At 45.4% G+C, this 21,670-nt stretch overlaps 1 protein-coding gene across 5 annotated transcripts in view; it reads right to left on the bottom strand.

Moving 5' to 3' along the window:
- Positions 1-21,670, bottom strand: part of RSRC1 (arginine and serine rich coiled-coil 1) — a 98,183-nt gene that overhangs the window by 2,116 nt on the left and 74,397 nt on the right. For all 5 annotated transcript variants that reach the window (XM_015872093.1, XM_015872094.2, XM_015872096.2 and 2 more), the window contains 3 exons: positions 11,655-11,723; positions 1,304-1,410; positions 291-437 (listed from right to left, as the gene is read on the bottom strand). In XM_015872093.1, coding sequence (XP_015727579.1) covers positions 291-437; positions 1,304-1,410; positions 11,655-11,723 — 323 coding nt within the window. The remainder of the gene's footprint in view (positions 1-290; positions 438-1,303; positions 1,411-11,654; positions 11,724-21,670) is intronic.

A 21,670-nucleotide genomic window follows, 5' to 3' on the forward strand; every position in this document is an offset into this window, starting at 1 on the left:
AAAAAAAACAAACAAAAAAAAAAACCATTAAAATGCAAGTCAAAATACAGAACAAAAATGTTTCACTTGTATCTATTCATCTTTTAGCCAAAAGAAGCTCCTCATTCATAATTCTTCTCTGTTGGATTATGCAAGGAAAGTCATCTGTTTTGAGCCAGTGAGTGGCCCATTGGTAAATACACTTCAGACCAAAGACTATTTGATGAGCATCATGGCAAGGCTGTTGTTAGGGCACCTGGCCACACTCAATGGGCCTCGCTGTTCTAAAAGAGAAGTATCGACACACTTACGTTTGGATGTGCTAAGGAATTATCGTCCTGGTATTTGATGGCAGTAGGAATATTGGCAGGCAGTGTTTCTTTTTCAGAGGCAGATGCTTCAACAGATCCTGCTCCTATAGTTATGGGTTCGTATTTTAGTTCGGGAGGTTCTACTGTCTAAAAAGAAAGAAACACAGTGAATATTTCACCCTCGGACTCTCAGACACGACAGTATCTTAGCTGAGCATTCAGCCCTCTTTGAACTGCAGCACATGCACAGAAAGATCCTCCAGCGAATGGTTCTCAGCATGCACAGACTGGGCACGGACTCACACACACACACAAAGTGAAGCAGGTACTGCCAAGGGCAATGGGAGCTTTGGTTGTGGGATCGTGTTCTGAAGGAGCGGTGTGAACTTGTTGGATATTTCTGAAAAGAAAATGCATGTTCTCAGGGAAACATACAGCGGTGATTCCAAACGCTTTGTTGTCAGATGGAGAAACTGAAGCAAGCCTTTGTTTGAATGCTTCCAAAAGCAGCGTCTGAGTTTGTAGAAGAGTTGGCAGCCAAAATGCCGATAAAGGTCTGAAAAAAGGATGTCTAACATTCAGTTTTCGAAAGCTGCCTGCAAACGCCTTTTTGTTATAGTGAGCAAATATGGGCTTGAGCTCTGGTTTCAGCTAAGCAGAATTGAAAATCCTCATCTCTTCCTTCAACTACAATATAAATGTCTGATTATTTTTGCATTTTAATTCTACTTTTCTTTAAAAAAATCCTTATGACTGCATGTGATTTTAAAAGACTTAACAATCAGAGTTGTGCAGCAGAGTTGCACTATCAAAACAGCTGCATTTCATTAAATGTATCCTTCCTTCACCCACACAACAACACAGGAGAGTCCTTGTCCAAAGGCTGAGCCCAGTGGTGGCATTTAGGAATGTCAGCTCTGATGCTCTTTTCATCAATGGAAACTGTATTCATGGCAAAGATCCCACCTGACTTGGGAGGGATTGCGCACCAAGGAAGGACACTGCAAACTTACCTTTTTGACTTCTTTACTTGATCTGAATGTCTGTGGAACAAAGGAGTCACTTTCAATAGCTTCAATTTCTTTCACTCGTTTCACTTGCTCTACCAGGGTGGTTTGGTCTACAAAAAGAAGGTGTAGTGTCAGTATACATTACTGTAAGCCTGCAGTAAATGCTGTGCCTAAGCAATGCGCTCAATGTATTTTACCACAGCATATGCTCCTTGCAATGCAGCCTATGAGCTCCTGTTACAAAGAAGACACAAAACCTTTCTCCCTTAGTAAAAATAAGAACACTGAGTTGGAGTTGCTGTTCAATGCATGACAACATTCAAGTTATACAAATTCTATTTTAAAAAAGATGTCTAAAGATGCCATAGGAAGTATAAAAACAAACAGATCAGTGCCCTGCTGAGAGAGGAAACCCTCCTTCACCAGGGGGCTCCAGCTCAGGGGCACCTGGTAGTCACAGCATTGGGAATGGGGGTCAGCAGTGCACATAGGAGCCCATCACTGTGTCCTGCCTGGGTCTTACACAGACCAGAGGGGATGACAAATTATTAAGGGCAAAAAATCACTAAATGTTGAGAATTACATCAGTGACATTAACTTGGGAAAATGGACTGGAGGAAGCATAACCCATTAGTGAGTGATATTTTTTGACAAACACATTATTGGTAGATAAAACGACTTCCATGTGTTGTTTGTCAGATGTCAGTAGAAAGGATATGTATTTCATAGTAAAATCAAGAATAATGGAGTCAGAAAGCTGAGAGGCTACAGACAAAAATGAAATCAATACCACCTCAGTGCCCAGCAAAGCCTTTCTACTGTGCTGCCATGAGCACAACAAGTAACTGCTGCACTCGGGATCATCGGGACATTTCTTACAGATGGGCCATTCCAGAAGAAAAGTTGCAATTATTTTGTTCTTTTTCTCACACATTGACAGAAAGAAGACCCCAAAGGACAGCAGAGCAAACAGCAGCACTGCAGAGAATGATCCCTGTCCCCTGGCTTTACCCAGGGCTCCAAACAGAGTGGCAGCATCCCTAAACAAGGCTCCACGCTGAGCTGCTGTGGCCAGGGAGAGGTTTTATGGCTAATTTGTGTTCTTCACATCCAGCTGTAAGTATGAGTGCTTAATTACATTGCTTTCATGTATTACAACCACATAATCCACCTTTCATAGTATTTTGAAACAAGTTGGCACAGTAACATCTCTCTTCAGAACAACAGACATACCAGGGGCAAAATCAAACAGATGACAATGAGGAATCTAGAAATAGGTGACACGAGAACACCTGGATTCCTGCTCTATGCCCTGCATGCACGTTCACCTCCCCCTCATTTCCCATACCCACTTGAACTCTGCAGCCTCCTCAGGCACTCACAAGCACACAGGGAAGAGCTGCGGTGGGGCAGGCAGCGATGCTGTGCAGGGCATGGGGGCAGGCAGTGGGGCAGGCAGTGCCCCCAGCTGAGCCCCTGCAGGCAGAGCCCCCACAGCCCAGTGCAGGGCACACTGTGTTTGTCACCGCAGCCCACGTTGGAGGCGTGCAGCTCTTTTCTCAGTGCACAAAAGCAAGAAATGTAATTCGATGCTCAATTTACCCTTGTCTCGTAGGAGATTTTTCCCCACTAATTGATAGAAATTAAGCCATTAATCAAGCCGCTAGCCATCATTCAAACCAGGGAAGATGAATACAAACTTTCATCATAACCACCTTCCCCATTTTAGTGTTCATTAGCATTAATTTTTAATGCAATTATGCTATTCTTTTACGCTGAGCTCATAAATTACTGCTCTTTTGTTGCTCGCTGGCCTTGTAAAATCCAAGGTAATGCTTTGTGCTCTGATCTTAAAGGCAATTACTGGGTTCTTCTATCTTTTATGTATCTGTATCCCAAATAACCTCTGTATTGTATGTACAAACTAACGAGTGGATATATTACGCATACGTTTAATATGTAACAATTTGTCTATATTGAACTTATCCGAGTCTCTCGAAGGCTTTCAGACAAATAAAACTATTTCCACACCCACCACTCCCCATTGCAGGCACCAAGGGAGCAGAGCTGGGCCCTGCCCAGCAGGACGTACCAGCAGCAGCAGCTCACGCTGTGCTCTGAGCTGTGCTGGAGCAGCTCCCAGTGCTGTGCAGTGACCGCCCCGCTCATATCCCAGTGCAAGTATTGATCATCCCAGTGCATGTATTGATCCTCAGCAACGCGTCAGGGGAAGCAGGTGGGAGTGAGAACCACCCTGGTTACCCTCAAACACCGAACACAAAGTAAGTGGCTAAATGAAAGATGGAGCTGTGTTGGGGTACGCGCTCTGCTTTCAAGCTCTCCCCACCTGGTGCCTGCCATACCTCTGTCCCACCAAGGCTGATGTGCACCCATGGCACAGCGCTGTCACAAAGGCACCAGCTGCTGTGGTCCTTTAGTGCCTGATGAGCTCCAAAGCTGAGCAGAAGTTCCTGACAATGCTCTAGGATGAGTCTGGATAACAACAGTACAGACCTGCACACTGAGTAATGAGAAGTGAGCTATTGGTTCCTGCTAAGGAAAGGCTGTCTGAGATGAAGCAGTGCTGACTGAAGCAAAGATCCTACAGAAAACTTGCAATAATTCACCTCAAAGTTACAATGCTTAATTATGTGTTTTCCCCTCAATTTCTGCAAAAATGGAAGAATCTAATTTCTTCCATTGGAGAAAACAATTCTAATATACACCTCCTCTCCCCCTGGGGAACAGGTGTAGTGAAGTCACCTTCCCACATCCCAGCACAGAGCCCTCTCCTGCTGGTAAGAGGCCTCGGTGCCAACGAAGGCTGCAAGGCTCCTGCCCAGCTCCTGCTTTAAGCTGCACTACGCCCACAAGCACCAAACCTAAGTGGGCAACAGCACTGCTGAACCCTGCTGCCATCCCCTGCTCCCTTGGCACAAGCCCCGTAGGCAGGGTATGCAGAGGGGGGAGCAGGGGACCCACAGCTCCCACTGCTGCTCCCACCAGGCCACCCCACCCCATATGGTCCACCTGTATCCCACTGGTTCTCCTCCATCCACTTCTTTCTTCCTGTCACAGCTGTCCGTCTCACTGCATTTCTCCACAGATCTCCCACACTTCAGAAATAGCATTCACTTCATCTTCGCCCTTGTAAAGTTTATTTTCCTCGGCATTAAATATATTTTTGTTTAAAATGAAAAAGAAAGCGATGATTTGGAGACAAACACAAAGTCGTATTTCATTCCTGGAAGGAGCCTGCACATGATGTGGTTTCACTGTCAAAATGCAGAGCTGGGAATTTTGCCACGTGAAATTATAGGAGCTCAGCCCAGGAATGGGGTAATGCCTTAATGCTTCAACACCAAGGAAAGAAAACATAACTCAATTAAAACTCACGCTTTGGGGGTTTTTCTGACACTCCATATACTTGGGAAAACTGCCACCTACCCTGACCTTTCTGCTATAATTATGTATATCATCTAAAATATCATTAAGTTAGCCCGTATTTCACTCATCTTGCATGTTTACCGAGTGTCTGGATTTTTTTTTCTTTGATTTTAATAACTTATTTCCAGGGAAGAAACATACTTAAAGTGAATGACACAACTTTCTTGCAATAACACCAGAGAAAAGCAATGCAGACTAAGAATTATTCGCCAGCAAACACTCTGCTGCTCAGTGCTTTGAACTCTGGCACTTTTAGATGCAGAGCAATGATGTGCACGTGGACTTGGACCAAATGTGGATGCTTCTGTGTGTCCGCAGTTCCAGTCACCTCAGTATTCCCCAGCATGCAGGAGCTGTGCTGGTCCCACAGTGCCCCAGCTCTGGGCTCCCCATTGGGGGTTATAGGGAACTGTGCCCCAGCACCCAGCAAGGAACGTGGAGCCCATGGCAGTGGTGACCATGTAAGAGCTGGTGACCGAATTGATCGCTCGCTGACAGTGCTCAGCTCAGCCCTGCAAATGCATCAACTGGGTAATGAGGAGCTATTAAGTCTATTGATTTCCTGATTTCAATTGATAGCGAACAGGCCAAAGCTACACATCAATATTTGCGTAACTAATACCCAAGAGCTAACAATTTTGACAAATGAAAACCTCAACAGAGCAAACAGTGAAAATTAATGGAAATTTAAAGACCAAACTTCAGAATTTAAATGAAATATTTAAGGGATAAATAATTACTCTTTATATTTCTGGAGAATTCTGCGGGGTTTTGTGTTGCATTTTTTGGAGGGGGGAGCTGTGTTTGTGTGGCTTTGGGTTTCCTTTTCTTTTCCTTTCAATGAAGAAAATAAACAAACAGGAGTGCAGGAGCCCATTGCCCTGTGCTCCGACTCCTGCCCTTGTTTATCTTCCCTTCCAGAAGCAGCTTTTCGATAGGTAGCTATAAATTTGTGGTAAATGATCGAAGTCAGATAACTAATTATGTGATTGCTTTACAATCCCATTACCTTAACTGATGCTCGTCTCAGACTTATCCTTTAGCACAAACAAATGCCATCAAGACGATGGTAAAATGCTCAACAGTAATGAAATACAGAAGCAATTTTTATTTTTCATCTGCCTTAAACTTTGAAGACAATTTCCAGACTTTTAATTTATAAAAGAATTAATAAATCACCCCGTGGCAGAGAGCACGACTTCATCTGCATTGCCACTTGTGGGTTTACTACAGGCCCAACCCCAACCCAACCACCCCTTCCAGGGCAGCCGTGGAGCACAACTCTGGTGTCAATTCTTCATCTGAAGGGATTTGAAATGGCCATTTCCTAACGTGATGCTGGCTGTACACCCATAACTGGGAGAGCAGCATTTTTCTTTTGGGGGACAGGAGGGAAAGGAAACAACTTTTGTCAGTTGGGGTTTCAGCTTTGAATCATCATCATCATCTCATGGAGCTCTTCGTCTTCATAAGATGCATAAATAAAGCACTAATTGTACCTGCTGTATTTACTGAAGTGCCTCAGATACTGCAAAGTGATTTTTAATATTAGAGCACACCTCGCTGATCGCCTTCATGGATCCCACATGTTAATGGGCTTCGAAACAGAAGAAAATCCACCTCATTTCTTCCCTCCATAAATGCATATGAAAACAGACAAATGCTGCTTTGCATTTTAATAGAGAAGAAAAACAAGACACTTCCCTGGATGATATAAGGGAAGTTGTTGGTTTTAATCCATTTTCCTTCAAATAAAGGTGCACTGCAATTTCTCCGCAGCCATCACACGCAGCCTTTGTGCGATGCTCTGCTCCACAGCTTTCCAGCTAACGCGTGCAATAAAGCCACATCTTGGACTGTTCATATGCAAACTCAAGGATTAAAACAAAGCATTGCTCCTTCCAGGTGACGTATGTATGTTCATAACACTGCAGGAGAGCACAGAGACAGCCCGAGTTCAGCCCGCTGCCATAACAATGAACTTCAGCAAAATTTACTGGACATCAACTATGACCTAAGGCAATAACTAACGAACTTAAGGGCATCTTAATATATTTCTGTATCAGTGAGTAAAGCACTTTAACTTATTACAGCGAGACGGCCTGACCTCAGGCAATCAAATCTTTTTGTAGCAGATTCAGATGGTGTTTGTAATACCACTGACACCCAGGTGTAGCTTATGGCTGTCACCAAATGCAGCGCAGAGTGAAGCAGGGTGCTCCATCCATGGCCTTGTCATGGGGAAACCCAACCCTGCGGCACACCAGCTCTGCCAGAACTCGCATCTAACAGGTTAAAGATGAGCGTAAGGAACACCTCGTCCCTGAGATAAATCCCAAAGGCAGTTGGGAACAGGGTGAGCTTTAAAAGTCCACTTGGAAAAGAACAAAATGACTGTTGTGGGAAGCTTTCCCATTCTGAAGTAAAAGCGATCAGCCCACGTGCTCCAAAGCAGCCGCACCAGCACTGCCGTGCAGAGCTCAGACACAAACACCATCATTCTCAGACTCAAAGAATTCACCTTATTTTTCCACACCAGGTTCAACCTGCAGTACAGGTGATGCTGCATTTCAGTACTACTACATTTCAGTAACATCTGTGATTTAAGCACGGCTGATCTGTTACACTTGTGTCTAAAGACAATTCCTTCCTAGCACGGAGTGCTGGATGCCTCTCATGTTTGCATTCCTTGCTCCTCCACCCACGTGGGCTTCATTTCCAAGCCCATTCAAAATGATGTTTTCCAAGCATGAGCCACATGACTTGTTCATATAAATGGAGCAAATTAAACTGTCTCCACATATATCCTATCACATTTGTAGCCCCGATTCCTCTCCTTAACACGTGGCCAAGACACCGTATTATCTGCCTGCGGAGGTTGACCTCAGGATATTAGATTCTGCCACACAGCTCTCTTGTACTAAACCGAGGGGAAACACTTAATCACCCCTGCCTTTTCAGGAAAAAATCAACTTTAAATTTGCCATGATGAAAAATCAATAAACCAGTAATTGCTTGGCTTATCATTGCGCGGAGGAACAAATTGGGAAGCGAAGCTTAGCGTCCACACAGATTTCAGTGAAACACAGAGTTTCAGGATCACTAAGCCAGAAAAGGGAAAGGTCTCCGAGTGATAATTAAATCTACTCATGCTGATTTTCTGCCAAATTTATTTCCCCAGAGTATATAAAAATGTTTCCCTGCTTACCAGCAAGGCATAACTAATCAATTCAACACTGGGCCAGCACGCATGAGAAACACAAAATGCAAATAGGGGACTGAAGGCGCGGGGACAGCACCAGCCCAGAGCAGGCAGCACAGCCACACTGATGTATGGACTGATTCCAAAGGCACAAACCTGGTTCAGCCGCATGGTATAAAACTTGGGCTTGTTCTCAGCACCTCGCAGGGCCTCTCTCTCTTTGCAACTGCAGAACGTGTTCCACGGCACCTGTGTTTCACATGGACATCTTCTAAATACTGTTCTGCACGCTGCCCTCAGACCGATGGTCCCAGAGCTGTGCAGGGATGTGGTGCCACATGTTGGGATGGCTGCTGCAGGGACCTGCATCCCTCCCATAGCACTGCTCTCATTGCACATCTCAGATCCCTGCATGGGCTGGGCAAGAAAAGCCCTCAAGGCCCCGGTGCTGCGTTCACACAGCCCCAAACAGAACCAAGGAAGCAAAAACAAAGCAGGAAAAGAAAAAGCTCTCCGTTAAAAGTGGTGCATTCTTCATTAATAGGCCTAATTTCATGCAGCGAATTAGCATAGCTCCAATGGAAGTGCAAATGCAATCAAACTGAAAAATTCAAATGAGAAGGAGGGAGCCTTTCCCTTTCTTTCTTTGCTTTTTTGTCACAGAAATCATTTTTGCGCGTGTCCTTCAACTGGCTATAGGGACTATGGTAATTAAAGCACTGAAAGCAGCACAAGCCCCCAGCCTCTAATCTGGAGCTCGGGTCAGCTGTCTGTAGATTCTAATTTGTCCTCTATTTGTATTCATGACAGCAGAACGCTGCATATTGAGCAGCAAAGCAGCGGGAGGGGGCGGCGGTGGGCTTGGAGGTCACATAATTTGATTTCTGAGCAGATTACATGTAACATCCAACATCTAATCTCACACCTGATTTGGCAATAAAATTATAATAAAAGTGATGTCGGGACGCCCCCATGATGGGGTGGGGATGCAGAGGCAGCGTTATGAGCAGAGGAACAGCTGCTGGTCTGCACGTGGTGGTGCTTCCTGTGGCTCCATAGCAGAGCTGGCGGCTGCTGCAGGTGTGCTGGCAGCCCCGTGTGTTTGCATTGCAGAGCGGCGTGTTAAAGGATAGAACGGAGAATTCTGGGATGCTACATCAGGAGAAACAGTGATTTTGGTTTCATTAAAAAAAACACAACACTTTGTTGATGAATCTGGGGGTATCTGAGGCAACTCTGGCTTGAGCAGACTGAGTAAGGGCCAGCAGGCAGCACCTCCGCACTGCAGGGCAGCTGTAACTCACCCATCCTTGCAGGATCTGCACCACCTCACCAATAAGATTTCTGCAAAGCAGAAAACAGAACGAAACCTACAGCCTGCAAAGCACAGCCAGCATAGAAATGGAACCACCCAGAGCTGGTGCTCCCCACGCTGTGCTGGGATCACGTGGCTCGGGATGCTTCATGGGCTGGGTATGCCGACACACTTGTTAAACAACCTAATCAGCTACTTACTTGCCACTGAAAATAAAGCATTTTGTGCTTAATTAGTAGCCGGCCTCGCAGACAAATTGATAGGCTTTGTTCAATGAGCTTCTCTTCAGGACACATCTCTATTCATTTCAGAACAACTCAGCAGCCTCACGACTTTTCCAAAGGCACCACAGGACAGTTCTGCTGCTGCGTATTAATAATTTTTCCTCCTGCTTTCACTCTAACTCACCATTGTTCCTTCCTCCCTAACGGACCACTTTTCCCTTCGCCTTTCCATACTCAGCCTTCCTAACTACTGCCAGCAAAACAATCACCAGCACACGAGTCCCTCACAATGGACACAATGGAAAACTGCACACGCATTTTCCAAAACACAGGCTGCAAACCTGCACAAGAGGAGACCTCGGCACCACGGCCTGAGCCCCCAGCCCAACTCTGTATGGGCATGAACCATCGTCCTGATTGGGGAGAACTCCATGGATGGGGAGCACAGATGAGGACTGATGGATGGACGTGGTGCCTCTCCTGGACTCATGTTCTCACTGACCACCAGTGGGCATGAGAACTCAAATCTAACTCAGCTTCACCTTCTGGCATCTCACAGGCAACATGCAACAGATAGAAGCTGCAAGACTGTACAAAGCAGAGCAGGGCTGGATAATTCCTACCAATTTTTACAGGCTTTTATTTATATATATATATATATATATATATATATATATATATATATATATATATATATATATATATATATATATAAATAGCATGTGTATAACATATAATAATATTTTAATATAAATTAATATAGTGCATGCTACGATGCCTTCTGTGTGCGAGGCAATCTTTTTAAAGATGGAGCTGTCAGTTTGGTGTGTTCTCCCTAGGGAAAGTCACCACAGATTTCCAAATCACAACCAAATCCTACTCAGCTACACACAACCACTCTGCTGAGAGTCGCCACAAGACAAATCAGAGGAAGACTATGTCACCTTGCAAGCAGTTCGCATTCCATACTAGGTCAGCTCCCAAGGAGGAGAGGATCCCCAGTGCTCAGCTGCACCAGGGCAGCCTGGAGCTGCAATGCTGTCACTGGCACCTTGAGACTCTTTTCTGGACTCGTCCATGTCCTACAGACAAAAAGAGCTCCTTCATAAACAAGTGTCTGCCTACACAGCTGTACTGGGAGCTCCGTGTGCTCCTGGTGTAGCACAAGTGAAACCACAGGCTTCAAAGGCAGAGGCCACCTGAGGAGTGGGACAGCAGCAGCAATAAACCTCCTGCTTTGAAGCTGAGGGGTCCACGAACCTGTTATCCTCCATCACCCCCATGTTAGCTTTAATGAGCAGCAGCCCTCAGAAAGCACTGCTGTGGGGTGGGAGTGCAGCGCTGCCGTGGGGGCATGCATGGATTTAGGAGCTTCACCGCGTCTGTTATAAGTTCTCACAGTGCATCCCAGATAACATAATTACAAAATTAACATAAAAGGAAATACTTCCTTCAGATGTAATGATTGCTCAACGTTCTTTGAAGTGGCAAAAAAAGCTGAGCATCCATTTCACCGTCTTTTAAACATCATTAAACTGAAAGTTTATTAAATGCAAACACCTCCAACCTCTTTCAAACACCGAAAAAAATGCAATTGATTAGTTCCAATTTTTCAAAGGTAATTACACCCTGTTTTCATTTTTGCCCAGTACAGCAGGGGCTCCCAGTACCAGATACTCTGTCAGACCTGAGCGTTTCACCTGAACCTGTGCAGGACCTGCAGCAACAGCTCTGTCAGGAACAACAAATGCCCACCATCACCAGGAGCTCTGAGCAAAATGGAGCTGAACTGACCCACGTTTGGACCCCATGGGTGCTCAGCGCATCATTCAGCACCAGCTGCCACCTCGGAAAGGCACTAACCACACCGGGTCAGCTGGAAGGGCAACAGCAGCTGCTCCACCCCCAGCCAGGGGCACCAACCTGGGCTGGTTCTGAAGCATGTAGTGTGTGCTGTGCTGGATGCGCTGGGACAACCTGATAACTCAACAAAACCGTTCGGCTGCTTACCAAAAGTAAGAGACAAAGGGAATTAACTGCATGAATTTGTAACAGAGATTACATCTGAGTTTTGAAACATGGAACCCAACTGGAACCCCTCTCTTAAAAATAACGGGTTTGACACAGGATGCTTTAGTTTGTTACTGGAGAAAAAAAATGCATTACCTTCCTCCTTCCTTTTCTTTGCCTCTTCTTCACTTCTCTCTTTAGCCTTTAGGGCTTCATCTGCTTTAGCTGAGAAGAGAAGAAACACAACAACATAAAGTTAGTAATTAGTTCCTGCATCTCACACAGCGTTTCCTCCAGAGATGAACCCAATTTCAGGTTTGTCTCCGCAGGTCCCACCCTGAAGTTGGAGTCCAAAAGCTCTTACCTGGCACTGCCAATGGCAGCAGCACTGCCTTATTCATGCTCTGACAGCATTCCTTAAAAGAGCCTCTTTCTCTCCAGAAACCTCTTCGCTTATTACTTAATTATCTACTAGTTGCTCAACTGCAGGGGTTTTCAAACACTCTACTACAGATGTTAAAGAAGATTAAAAATACACAGCACAGTAACAAGGGACTATCAATATACTCTGTAAATTAATTAAATTTCTGTTCTAGCACATCATTTATTCCAAAGCATTAATGTCTCAAAGGAGCCATTCTCTTTTATTGCCATCTCGCTGCCTGATGAGTGAACTAAGTGAGAAGAAGTCCCTAATAGCATTACATGTGATGAAATAGTAAGTTTTAAAAAGTTTCACCGTGTCACAATGAACAAGAGGCAAGAAGGAAGCAGAACTCAGAGTTCAGAGCTGGCCTCTGCTTGTACCACACGCGCTGTGTGCTGCAGCACCAGCAGCAGTTGCTTGCTCAGGTTGGCGAGCACCCGGCCCCGCTGCCCCATCAACAGCAATGCTGGGATGCACAGCTCAGCTCAGCAGCTGCAGGTGAGGCCATGCAGCCCCCATGTCCCGCATGGTTCCCCGCAGCACACAACTTCCAGTGCTGTCACTGAGCGATGTGGTGCCCACGCTGCCATCCCCTCCATTCACGTGCCTTTATACATAGTCAGACTACACTTAAAGCCATGAAATATTAAAACTTCTCTGCCAGTGAGGATCGTTACAAGGATCTATTAAATCAGGTAATAAAAACAAACCGCTGGCAACTTGAAAGACTTTTACTTCATTTACACTCTATTCTCCCTGGTAAAAGGACAAGGATAATAGAAATTCCATTTAAATTCAATTTTGGTTATATGCGTAATTGTAGATATACCCCTTGAGTCATGTAAAATGCTCAGCTTATGTTTCTTTCAAATTATCCCGCTCGGATTCCCGTTCTGCTCCTCACTACTGCCTTCAATATGTATTAGCAGAACTCATTAGGCTGAAATTTAATAATGCAAACATCAGGTGGATTTCAAGAACCTCCATTATCAGCACAAGATGGATGGCTTATATCGCTCTTGGGCCAACTGGGCACAATTTAGATTCAATAAACCGCCATGCCTAGATGTGATTTATCTATTCTGCGATGCGACTTTGTTCTTCCTCACTGATTTGCTGCAGCACGGGAGCAATTCATTGGATACCCCAACAGTTATCTGAGCAAAAGTACCAAACCACACACACTCCTGCTCTGTGACTGCATTTCTGCCCTGTATACACAACCTCCAACCTGCCTGTGTGCAGCCTTTGTAAGGCAGTTATGACTTCAGCCAGCAGGAACAGAGATGTCCCTCCACCTCCCAGTTAATTACGTGGACAATGGAGCCATTTAGGAAGTACCATGAGGACAATTTCCTGCGCAGAATCGCTCATTAACAACAATTCAACTCAGCCCATCAATCTGCAGAGCAGCCAGGCTCCGAGGTCATGGGCACTGCCCACCGTGACCACACCAGGTCAGCAAGGCCACTGGTGGCTGTAAGAACTGCATGCCAACAGCCCTCCCAAAGCCCTCTGAATACTCCACCACCACTCACTTACCAAGCACCAGGAAAAATGCTGCTTGTTTTGATCGAGTCAAGCAAGGCTCTGTCCAAACCCCTGATGTCAGTGCTCTGGCAATGGTTTGTGCCCAAATCAGTCAACAGTTTAAATCACAGCGTGACCAACACGGCCTCAAGCTTTGCTTAATGCCACACACTCAAATGAAAAACCTAAAATACCTTAAACCATTCCCCCTGTTATTAGACAAGAAGTGTAAGCAAGCACCCCATTAAACCCCAGCTATCTCAGCCTGTTAAGTCCCCATCTCTGCTGCTCGCTCTGCTGTGCTCCCCACCAGCAGCTCCAGGACCAAGGGCCACCTGCAGCTGGCCACAGCAATGTCAGAAACACAGCAAAAAAATCAATGGGTCTGCATTAAAACACAGTCTGACTGCACGACATTACGCTGACAGGAAACGTTGGAACCATCACTTTGGAGACTACAACTGATGGAACAAAAAGAGCATGAAGCTTTTACAGGAAAACAGAAGAGGAGAAGAAACAAATGGTCTTTGCAAATAAATCATCTTCTGAACAGATGATGGCCATCAGCATGTCTCTGAGAGCAGCCAAAGCCAATGGCTGTCAATGAAAGGATTCAATGTGTGGACATGACTGCCTGCTGCAGTTAGTTCTACCTGAAATGTCTCACAAGCCAGAGGTACGAGGCTGAGCATCCCCTGTGTGTCATCACACACAACCCTTCATCCTGCCCAGCAGGGGCAGCAAGAGAAACCTGCAGGAAAAACAATGTTTGGGAAATGCAGTTGGAAGGTCTGACGGGTGCCCGCCCATCCCATGGCACACTCAGCACGTGGTGATGTCAGCTCTGTCACTTCTAAACAATACACAAAAATAGGAGCTGAGCTTGTCAGAGCCCTCACCAGCTCCGGATCACAAGACTTCAGGGAAAAAAAAAATGTATTCAGCGTAATTGTGAACTTTTCCCAACTCCTCAGACTCGTATAAATGCACACCATGCAATTCAATGTGGGGGAAGAGAGGCAGGAACATGAGGACGCAGCACCCAGAGCGCAGCCGTGCAGCCCACGATGCTGATCAGAAAGACTTTTCTTAAACACAAACATTTTTGCACTTATAAAATATTCAGTCAGCTTGCATATAAAAATACAATGGCAATCTATTATTAATTTACAAGGCCTTATTTAATTTACATGCCATTTTTCTCTGGTACATGGAATTTATCGAGGCTTGCGGCGATGCTCTCTGCTAAATATTCATATGCCGACAAGTAAAGTTAGCCAGCAGACATCCCCAAAATTGCACCCCGAGCTCACAGCAGCTGATCTGTGCCGTACTGTCCCAGGCAGGAGCAGGATGCAGCAGCAGCAGCGCTGTGCACACCTCGGTGTAACCAGGATTGCTCCGTTTCTTCTGTCTTTTTGTCCTTCCCAACCCCAACAAGTCTATGATTCCTATCATTTTCACCTTCTCATTTCTCCCAAGACACCCAGCATCCGTTCTGGCAGGTTTAGGCCTCAAGAAAAACCTATCAGAAAGGCAAAAGCCAAATATTTTCTTCCCCTCATCCGAACATTGGGCACAATCAACCCATCCATGAAGGCACAGACCCTTCGGCACCACCCCGGCAGTTCTGTTGCTGTCTTCTGCTCATCATCACAACTTATAAGCTGTACAGGGCTGCAGGAAAGAGCAGCAGAAAGAAGGAACTCCTCAAATCTATGGTGTGCACAGTGCAGAGCAGCCCAAGTTATCCCAAGTCAAGACAGGTTAAATATTAACAAACTTCAGCAGAGAGGGGAGCGCGTCCACCCCTGCCCGGGCCATTAGCATTCTGCAAGTAAAACTGTGAGCAAAAAATAGGCTGGAAGGGGACAGTGGGTGCTGGGAAGCCAAAGGTGAAAGCTGGCAGATAAAATGCAGGGATGGCAAGCAGGCCAGCCTCCCTGAAGGCTCCCCATAGCCCGGTTACTGCCTACTGTATTAAGACTGCCTTTCTCATCACTTAATGCTTATTTTCATCACTTTGCTTAAAATATTGATAATCAATTAGGGCTACGTCTGTTTTGCCACAGAATCTGTGTCACAGTCTATCAGACTGTCAGGGCCAATTCAATCCTCATTCAAAGTTAATTTTTTCTTCATAAATCTGCCTTTGGAGGAGTCATTAGGCGCAGAACATAGCCCGAGGTGCAATCACCTATTCTCTTTCATTAGCGGCAGGCAGGGAAGGTGAGGGAGATTATTAGAACTTTGGAATGATCACAAAGCAGCGTGCTGCCTGTCAGATCCCCCCAACATTTAATTCATCTCGCCAACTCGCCGGCGCGCTCTGCCAACAGCTCTAAATGGACATTATTCATGAACATCTGTGACATGCTGAATATTCCGGACCGGGAGTGATGAAAAAGCAGTGCCCCTTTTGACTTTAAAATTAATTCTATGGTCAAAACAATTAAGAATATAACAAATACGGTTTGTGATGTTATTTTCAGTCCTCCAAAATAGCCCCTTAAAAAGCCATTCTTGCAGAAACGGGGAGATTTAGGCATAAATGTGGAAGCTCCAAGCAGAGCAGCCCAATGTTTTATGGTGCTGCAGAACGCCTTTCCTTTACTATGGAAATAACCAGTTTGGGGTTTTTAGCGATGCTGGAATTAGCTACTGCAGGATCCACTTCGCTGATACGTTTCCAAAATGCAGCCAAATGAAATGACACGTTGGATTTTAATAAGACGCTGCATTAAATTACAGCACGCTTTACTCACGGTGGACAATCAGCTGCAGCATGTAAAACAGCTTTCCAAAATCAAATGCATTTATGGCTTCTTCTGCAGTCGATGTGAGCGCAGTGCGGCTGCTGTGACAGCTCTCAGGTGAGGGCAGCAGAAATGCTGGTACAAAACCCGGCATCCACAGAAGAGGAAGAAAAACACCCGAGTCTCTACGCAGTGATCCTCAGCATATGCACAGTTCTGGGGACATTGGTACTCGGAAAATTGACACCTAATGAAATAACATCAACAAGTTCCTCTAATTTCATTATGGCAAACTTCCTTATTTTTCCCATTAGCATTGCTGCAAAAATGGTGTTACCATCAGCAAAGTCCCTGCTGCCCCATCCATCGTTCACCTCCCCAAACATTCTTGTCTTCCTGCAGCAAAATTAAGGGCCAGATCCATAGCGAATCCCAGCTGGCACAATTCCATTGACTTCAATGCAACTGAGGACATTTACTCCAGCTGAGGATCTGGCACTAAATACTTAGAATAATAAAGAGGACTTAATAAGCAGATCTTGGCTACGTATTCTCATCTATTATTTAGTATATTTCTAATTTCTTTCTTTCTCCCACAGTTTCCCACACACACGTCTGATAAAAAATTCAACCAAAATATGTTTTAACACTAAGGATTAATTGGCTTAAATTGCTTCCGTGGCACCCGACTCATTGCATTGGATGCTATTCAATATCACAAAGATTTGCTCCAAGAAGGCTCTGCTTTGCCAGCATGGATGCTCTGTATCCAAGCAGTGGGTCACACACACACCTACCTACAAGGAGACACCGCCACTGGATGCAGTTCTGATCTCTTCTGATAGTTGTTCTCAAAGAGAAGATCAGTTATTAGAACAACACGATAGATTCAACAGCAGTGATTAAAGGGCAGAATCTGCCTGAGTGGCTTTCTTCTGGGGAAAGGGGCTGGAAAGAGGAGGGAAGAGCCCAGGAGGGTAAAACTGCCCTCATCTACTGTGCTAAAAAGGACAGAGGACAGCAAAGGTTGGGGGAGAACAAATAAAATCCAGACACAAAAGTTCTTGAAGTAAAGGATGCTTCTGTGCTGCGGCCTTTGGGAGCATTTTTCAGCTCAACTGGAGAACTGAGGAGCAAAAACCTCCAAACTTTGGCTCTACGCATTTAAAGTGCTCTTAAAACAGTATCTGGATGGAGTTACTTCTCTTCCCTGTACTTCAATGCAGACAGAGACCTTTTCCTTTCTTGCTTTTATATTTCTTATTTACACAGTGCCAGGAGCTGCACACAACAGTCCCACCTCACCCTTACACCTTCACCAGCTCAGAGGGAATTTCAGTGCCCTGATGATGACTTGAATTGATACTTGCCAGGTAAAATTAAATTGGGGCAGCCCCAAGGAAACGTTCCTCCTCTGAGCAGCCCCAGCACCTGCTGGCACTACCTGGGAAACTGCCTCTACTAACCGCTGTGCCGACCGATGTAACAGCCCGGCCATGGAATTACACACATAAATGATCTGAGTTTGAAAAAAAATTACTGCCTACTTAAAGTAAAAGTATCCCATTTCTGGAAAACAAAACAAAACTGACAATGGATTTCAAAGACAATTGTGACTTCAGCCTCATATTGAGAGCGACAGTCGGCTTTTCTTTCAGGGTTAATAGCAGAATTCAGCCTGACAGCGTGTCAGCAAACTGGAAAAATTCTGTCACAAAACTCAGATTCACAATGAACCCTCCTTTCATCTGCCAGCAGCGAGATGTCAGGAATCACCGCGCTGAGTGAAAACCACACGGATGACAACTAATCTGCCCAGCAAAAGGAAGTAATAAACTGGGGAGTACTTATAAACCATTACAAACAACAACACTGAGAGAAGCCAAGGCAGCCCAGGGAACCCGCTGAGGGCTCCCAGACATTTTATCTCGTCCTTTCGAACCAAATAAAAAGCTAATGAATAAAAATGGGAAAACAGCTCCTGTTGGCGATGCTGTCGTCAGAGACCCGCTCACACAGCCCTCCTATCAACTCACTGTGCTTTAATAGTTTTAGATAAGGGCCTACGGTAACTCTGGAAAATAAGCCTTCATCAGGTGTGGTTGAGGAGATTCCCAGTACAGAGAAGAACCACGGCACATTGTACGTTACCACACCAAGCAGCGCTTTTTCCTTGTGAAAAACAGATCAGATGTAGGCTGGTGGCAAGCCCTACTTCTAACCTGGGCATAAAATAGTCCACGTGTGAGCATGGGGCTGTGAGGCTCACGCTGCTGACTGTGGCCATGAGAAGCACAAAGCCCCTTGGCCTGTATAGGATGCAATAGAAGGAAAGGCTCTGCCCCTGGCCACTCATCTACACAGGAATCCAGCAATAGGCACAGTGAGTTGTGCGGAGCTGCTCAGCCCAAATAGCATCCAGCTGCAAAGATAATCGCCCAGGTTCATCTCCACGGCCTTCCTGGTGTAAGATCCAAGTATCAGCTGCAACCACATTGCACGTACTGGGAAAAAGCACTCTAGAAACTATCCCATGTATGATCCCTGTAAACGTGCACTGAAGACAGAACTTCTTCCATCTCCTGAAGGCAATTTTCCACTTTCACCACGACATTAATGAAAAACTTTTTGTGACACTCGCAAATAAAAGGATCAAAACCTTTTTTTAAATGGAAGATGCAAAGAACAGCAATGGAAGCTTAAAACCACCACAGCCAACAAGCAACACAGCACAACAACAAAAAGCAAAGCGCTGCTTTTCAGAATCACTGTCAAAACGTCCATGAGGAACACACAGAGATGAGGAACGGGGCACTTGAATGCTGTGGAGTGAGGAGCAACATCCAGGTCCAGGCACAGCAAACTGCCACGATTTACTGTGCTTTAACTGCAAAATCATAAGACAGGCATCCAAAAGAACTTGACATCTGGCACCAAAAGGGGGAGTGTGTGTCAAGGAAAGATTTGTGTGAAAGACTTATTGCTGGTGCCAACACACACTCAATTACACCTCTGATAGCCTTGAGAGCGGGGCGTACAAAGCAGAGAGAAACTTGGGCCTCTGCGCTGCACCACAGCTCTCCTCCTGATGGGGAGAAAATATGTGAAACTATACGTTCTCAGCTTGTATCATTAACCACTATAATCACTTACTGTACACAGCGTTATTAAACATTCCCCCGGGACAAAAGGAGTAAATATATTGCTTAAGGATTCAGCAGCTGACTGTAAAATTTCATTACGATTAGGCAATGAAGATGAAGAAAGGCTGCTGAAAGCAAACCATTCATCTCCAGCACGCACGGCAGATCGCTGCTGGAATGAAGCCAGAGGGTTCCAATCCAACAGCTGCATTAAAGGAAAGCTACACCCGCAGCGCGCGGCGCAAAATGCCGCTGAGGAAAGTTTGCTGCACTACTGTTTAAATAATGCAGAAAGGAATTGGAGCTATCAAACGTTTTTCTGCATTTCAGCTCGTAGCCTGCCTCAAATAAAGGCTCAGTTTTGAGACTTTTATTAAAATCCATGAGAGTAGATGGGAAATCAAAAACCTCGGAGATTCTAAGCCAAAAAAAAGGAGAGGATTTCAGAAAGATTTGTCACCGGTGAGAAAGCCCCTCCAAGGGCACACGCCGTATCACAGCACCTGCATTTACACCTCCTCATCTGCAACCTTGAGAGATTCCAACCAGCTCTCGTAAGTCTGGACAGCTTAATTTTAGTGCATCCGTGTATTTGTATAGAGCTATAACAAAGTAATAAATAAGCAGCATTATTCAACGCCAGAGAACACACAGACTTTCTTCAATTAGATTTCATTTCCAGCCAACTTTCACTTATGGTCTGAGCGCTCTGCAAAGTCAGTTTTTGCAGTTCACTATTTCTCCCATGATCAGAAAATATAAAGAATTGGAAATACCGACAGCTGGCTGTTTAACAGCACATCGCTGCGATGACCAGGAGGGGAAATGCCCGTCACAGACCTTGCTGAATCGATGGCAGCACCCCTCTGTTGAAGACCCTCATCCAAAATCAATTACATTCTGAACTCACATGTGCATGTGCAAGGCATCTGTGTATCCTCTGTACACAATCTGTACTTCCAGTAGAACATCTGATAATCAATTAGAATTAACTTGTGTTCACACTCATTCCTCAGTGCATTCGTTATGACAGCTTTCATCAAAGGAAAATAACCCATTTCTGGTAGGAGTGCAGGCAACAATCCATGGACAGTGCTGAGCCTAAGGCTATGTGTACAATGGCCAATGAAGCATGCACAAAGAGAGGAGCTGGGAGCAGAGTGCCCACGCACAAGACCCAGTACCTGCCTGTGAGGTTCTATTTGCCTGGAGCTGCTCCAGCTCAGCTTCACGTGGTCTTGAGCCCAGAAAGTTCATTACAGACCCCCCCCAGCAGAAGAACACTCAATGCCAGCAGGAGAATTCAAGGGGCACAGAAGACAACCTATGAGCAGTCACTTCCAGAGCCCTTTGCGAGCTGCCTCCCTTGTTTTTCACACTTCTTTCAATATTCACAGGAGACAGAGAAAGCTGGAAAGCTACAGAGGTGCTGCAGTGTGACACAGTGCATGGGGGAAGGCTGTCGGTGCCTCCCCTGTGCTCAGCTTCGCACTACACTCACTGCTCGACATGGTAACGCGACGCTTCTCTGCTCACACCATAAACAAAATCTGGCCTCATTTTCAGGATAATTTTAACAGATTTTTTATTTTTTTTTTAAGATATTGTTCTAAGATTATTTTAAAAATATTGGATGCACATAGCAACCAGAGCAATAAACCCTCTGAAAAATAACTGCTCTAATGACCGTTTCCTCACTGCACTCAATCGCAGCTCCTTTGAAGAAGCTCAGCTCAATAGCAGGCACAACGAAAGCAGCAGCAGCAGCAGCCCCTGGTCAGGGCAGGCACAGCTCAGCCCCAGGCCCAGGTGTGCATCCCACCATGCCCCGCTGCCCCCCGCGCCCCATCGATCGCCTCCAAATCTCCAGAATAATACATTTCCAAACAACACAGCACAAAGTTGACGAAAGCTCTTTAATTACATCACTGCTGAAAGGATATCATTGATCAATGGCATTATGGGAGAATAAACCGCCCCCCAAAGCAGATGAAAGCCGACGCAGCAGCGAGCAGCTCCCATTTGGGACCGTGCCTCCATCAGTGCCCACGGACAGCACACAGCTCACACACACAGCTCTCACCCAGCACACAGCTCACACACGCTGCTCTGAAGCTCTCCCTGGCAGGTGTCACGCTCTAAGCGTGGTTTTTGATTACCCTAATTAAAGATAATATTACCAACAGATCTTCATATTGATCCCTAAAACCCCTCTTCTAAATAGAAGATTCATAGCTCGGAGGGAGGGACTCGGAGGCTAACAGGTAGTTCCAACGTCTTTCATCTGACATCAGCTTTCTGAGTTATATTTCCTAA

The sequence above is a fragment of the Coturnix japonica genome, chromosome 9 (genome assembly GCF_001577835.2).
Source record: "Coturnix japonica isolate 7356 chromosome 9, Coturnix japonica 2.1, whole genome shotgun sequence".
Classification (NCBI taxonomy): Eukaryota; Metazoa; Chordata; class Aves; order Galliformes; family Phasianidae; genus Coturnix; species Coturnix japonica.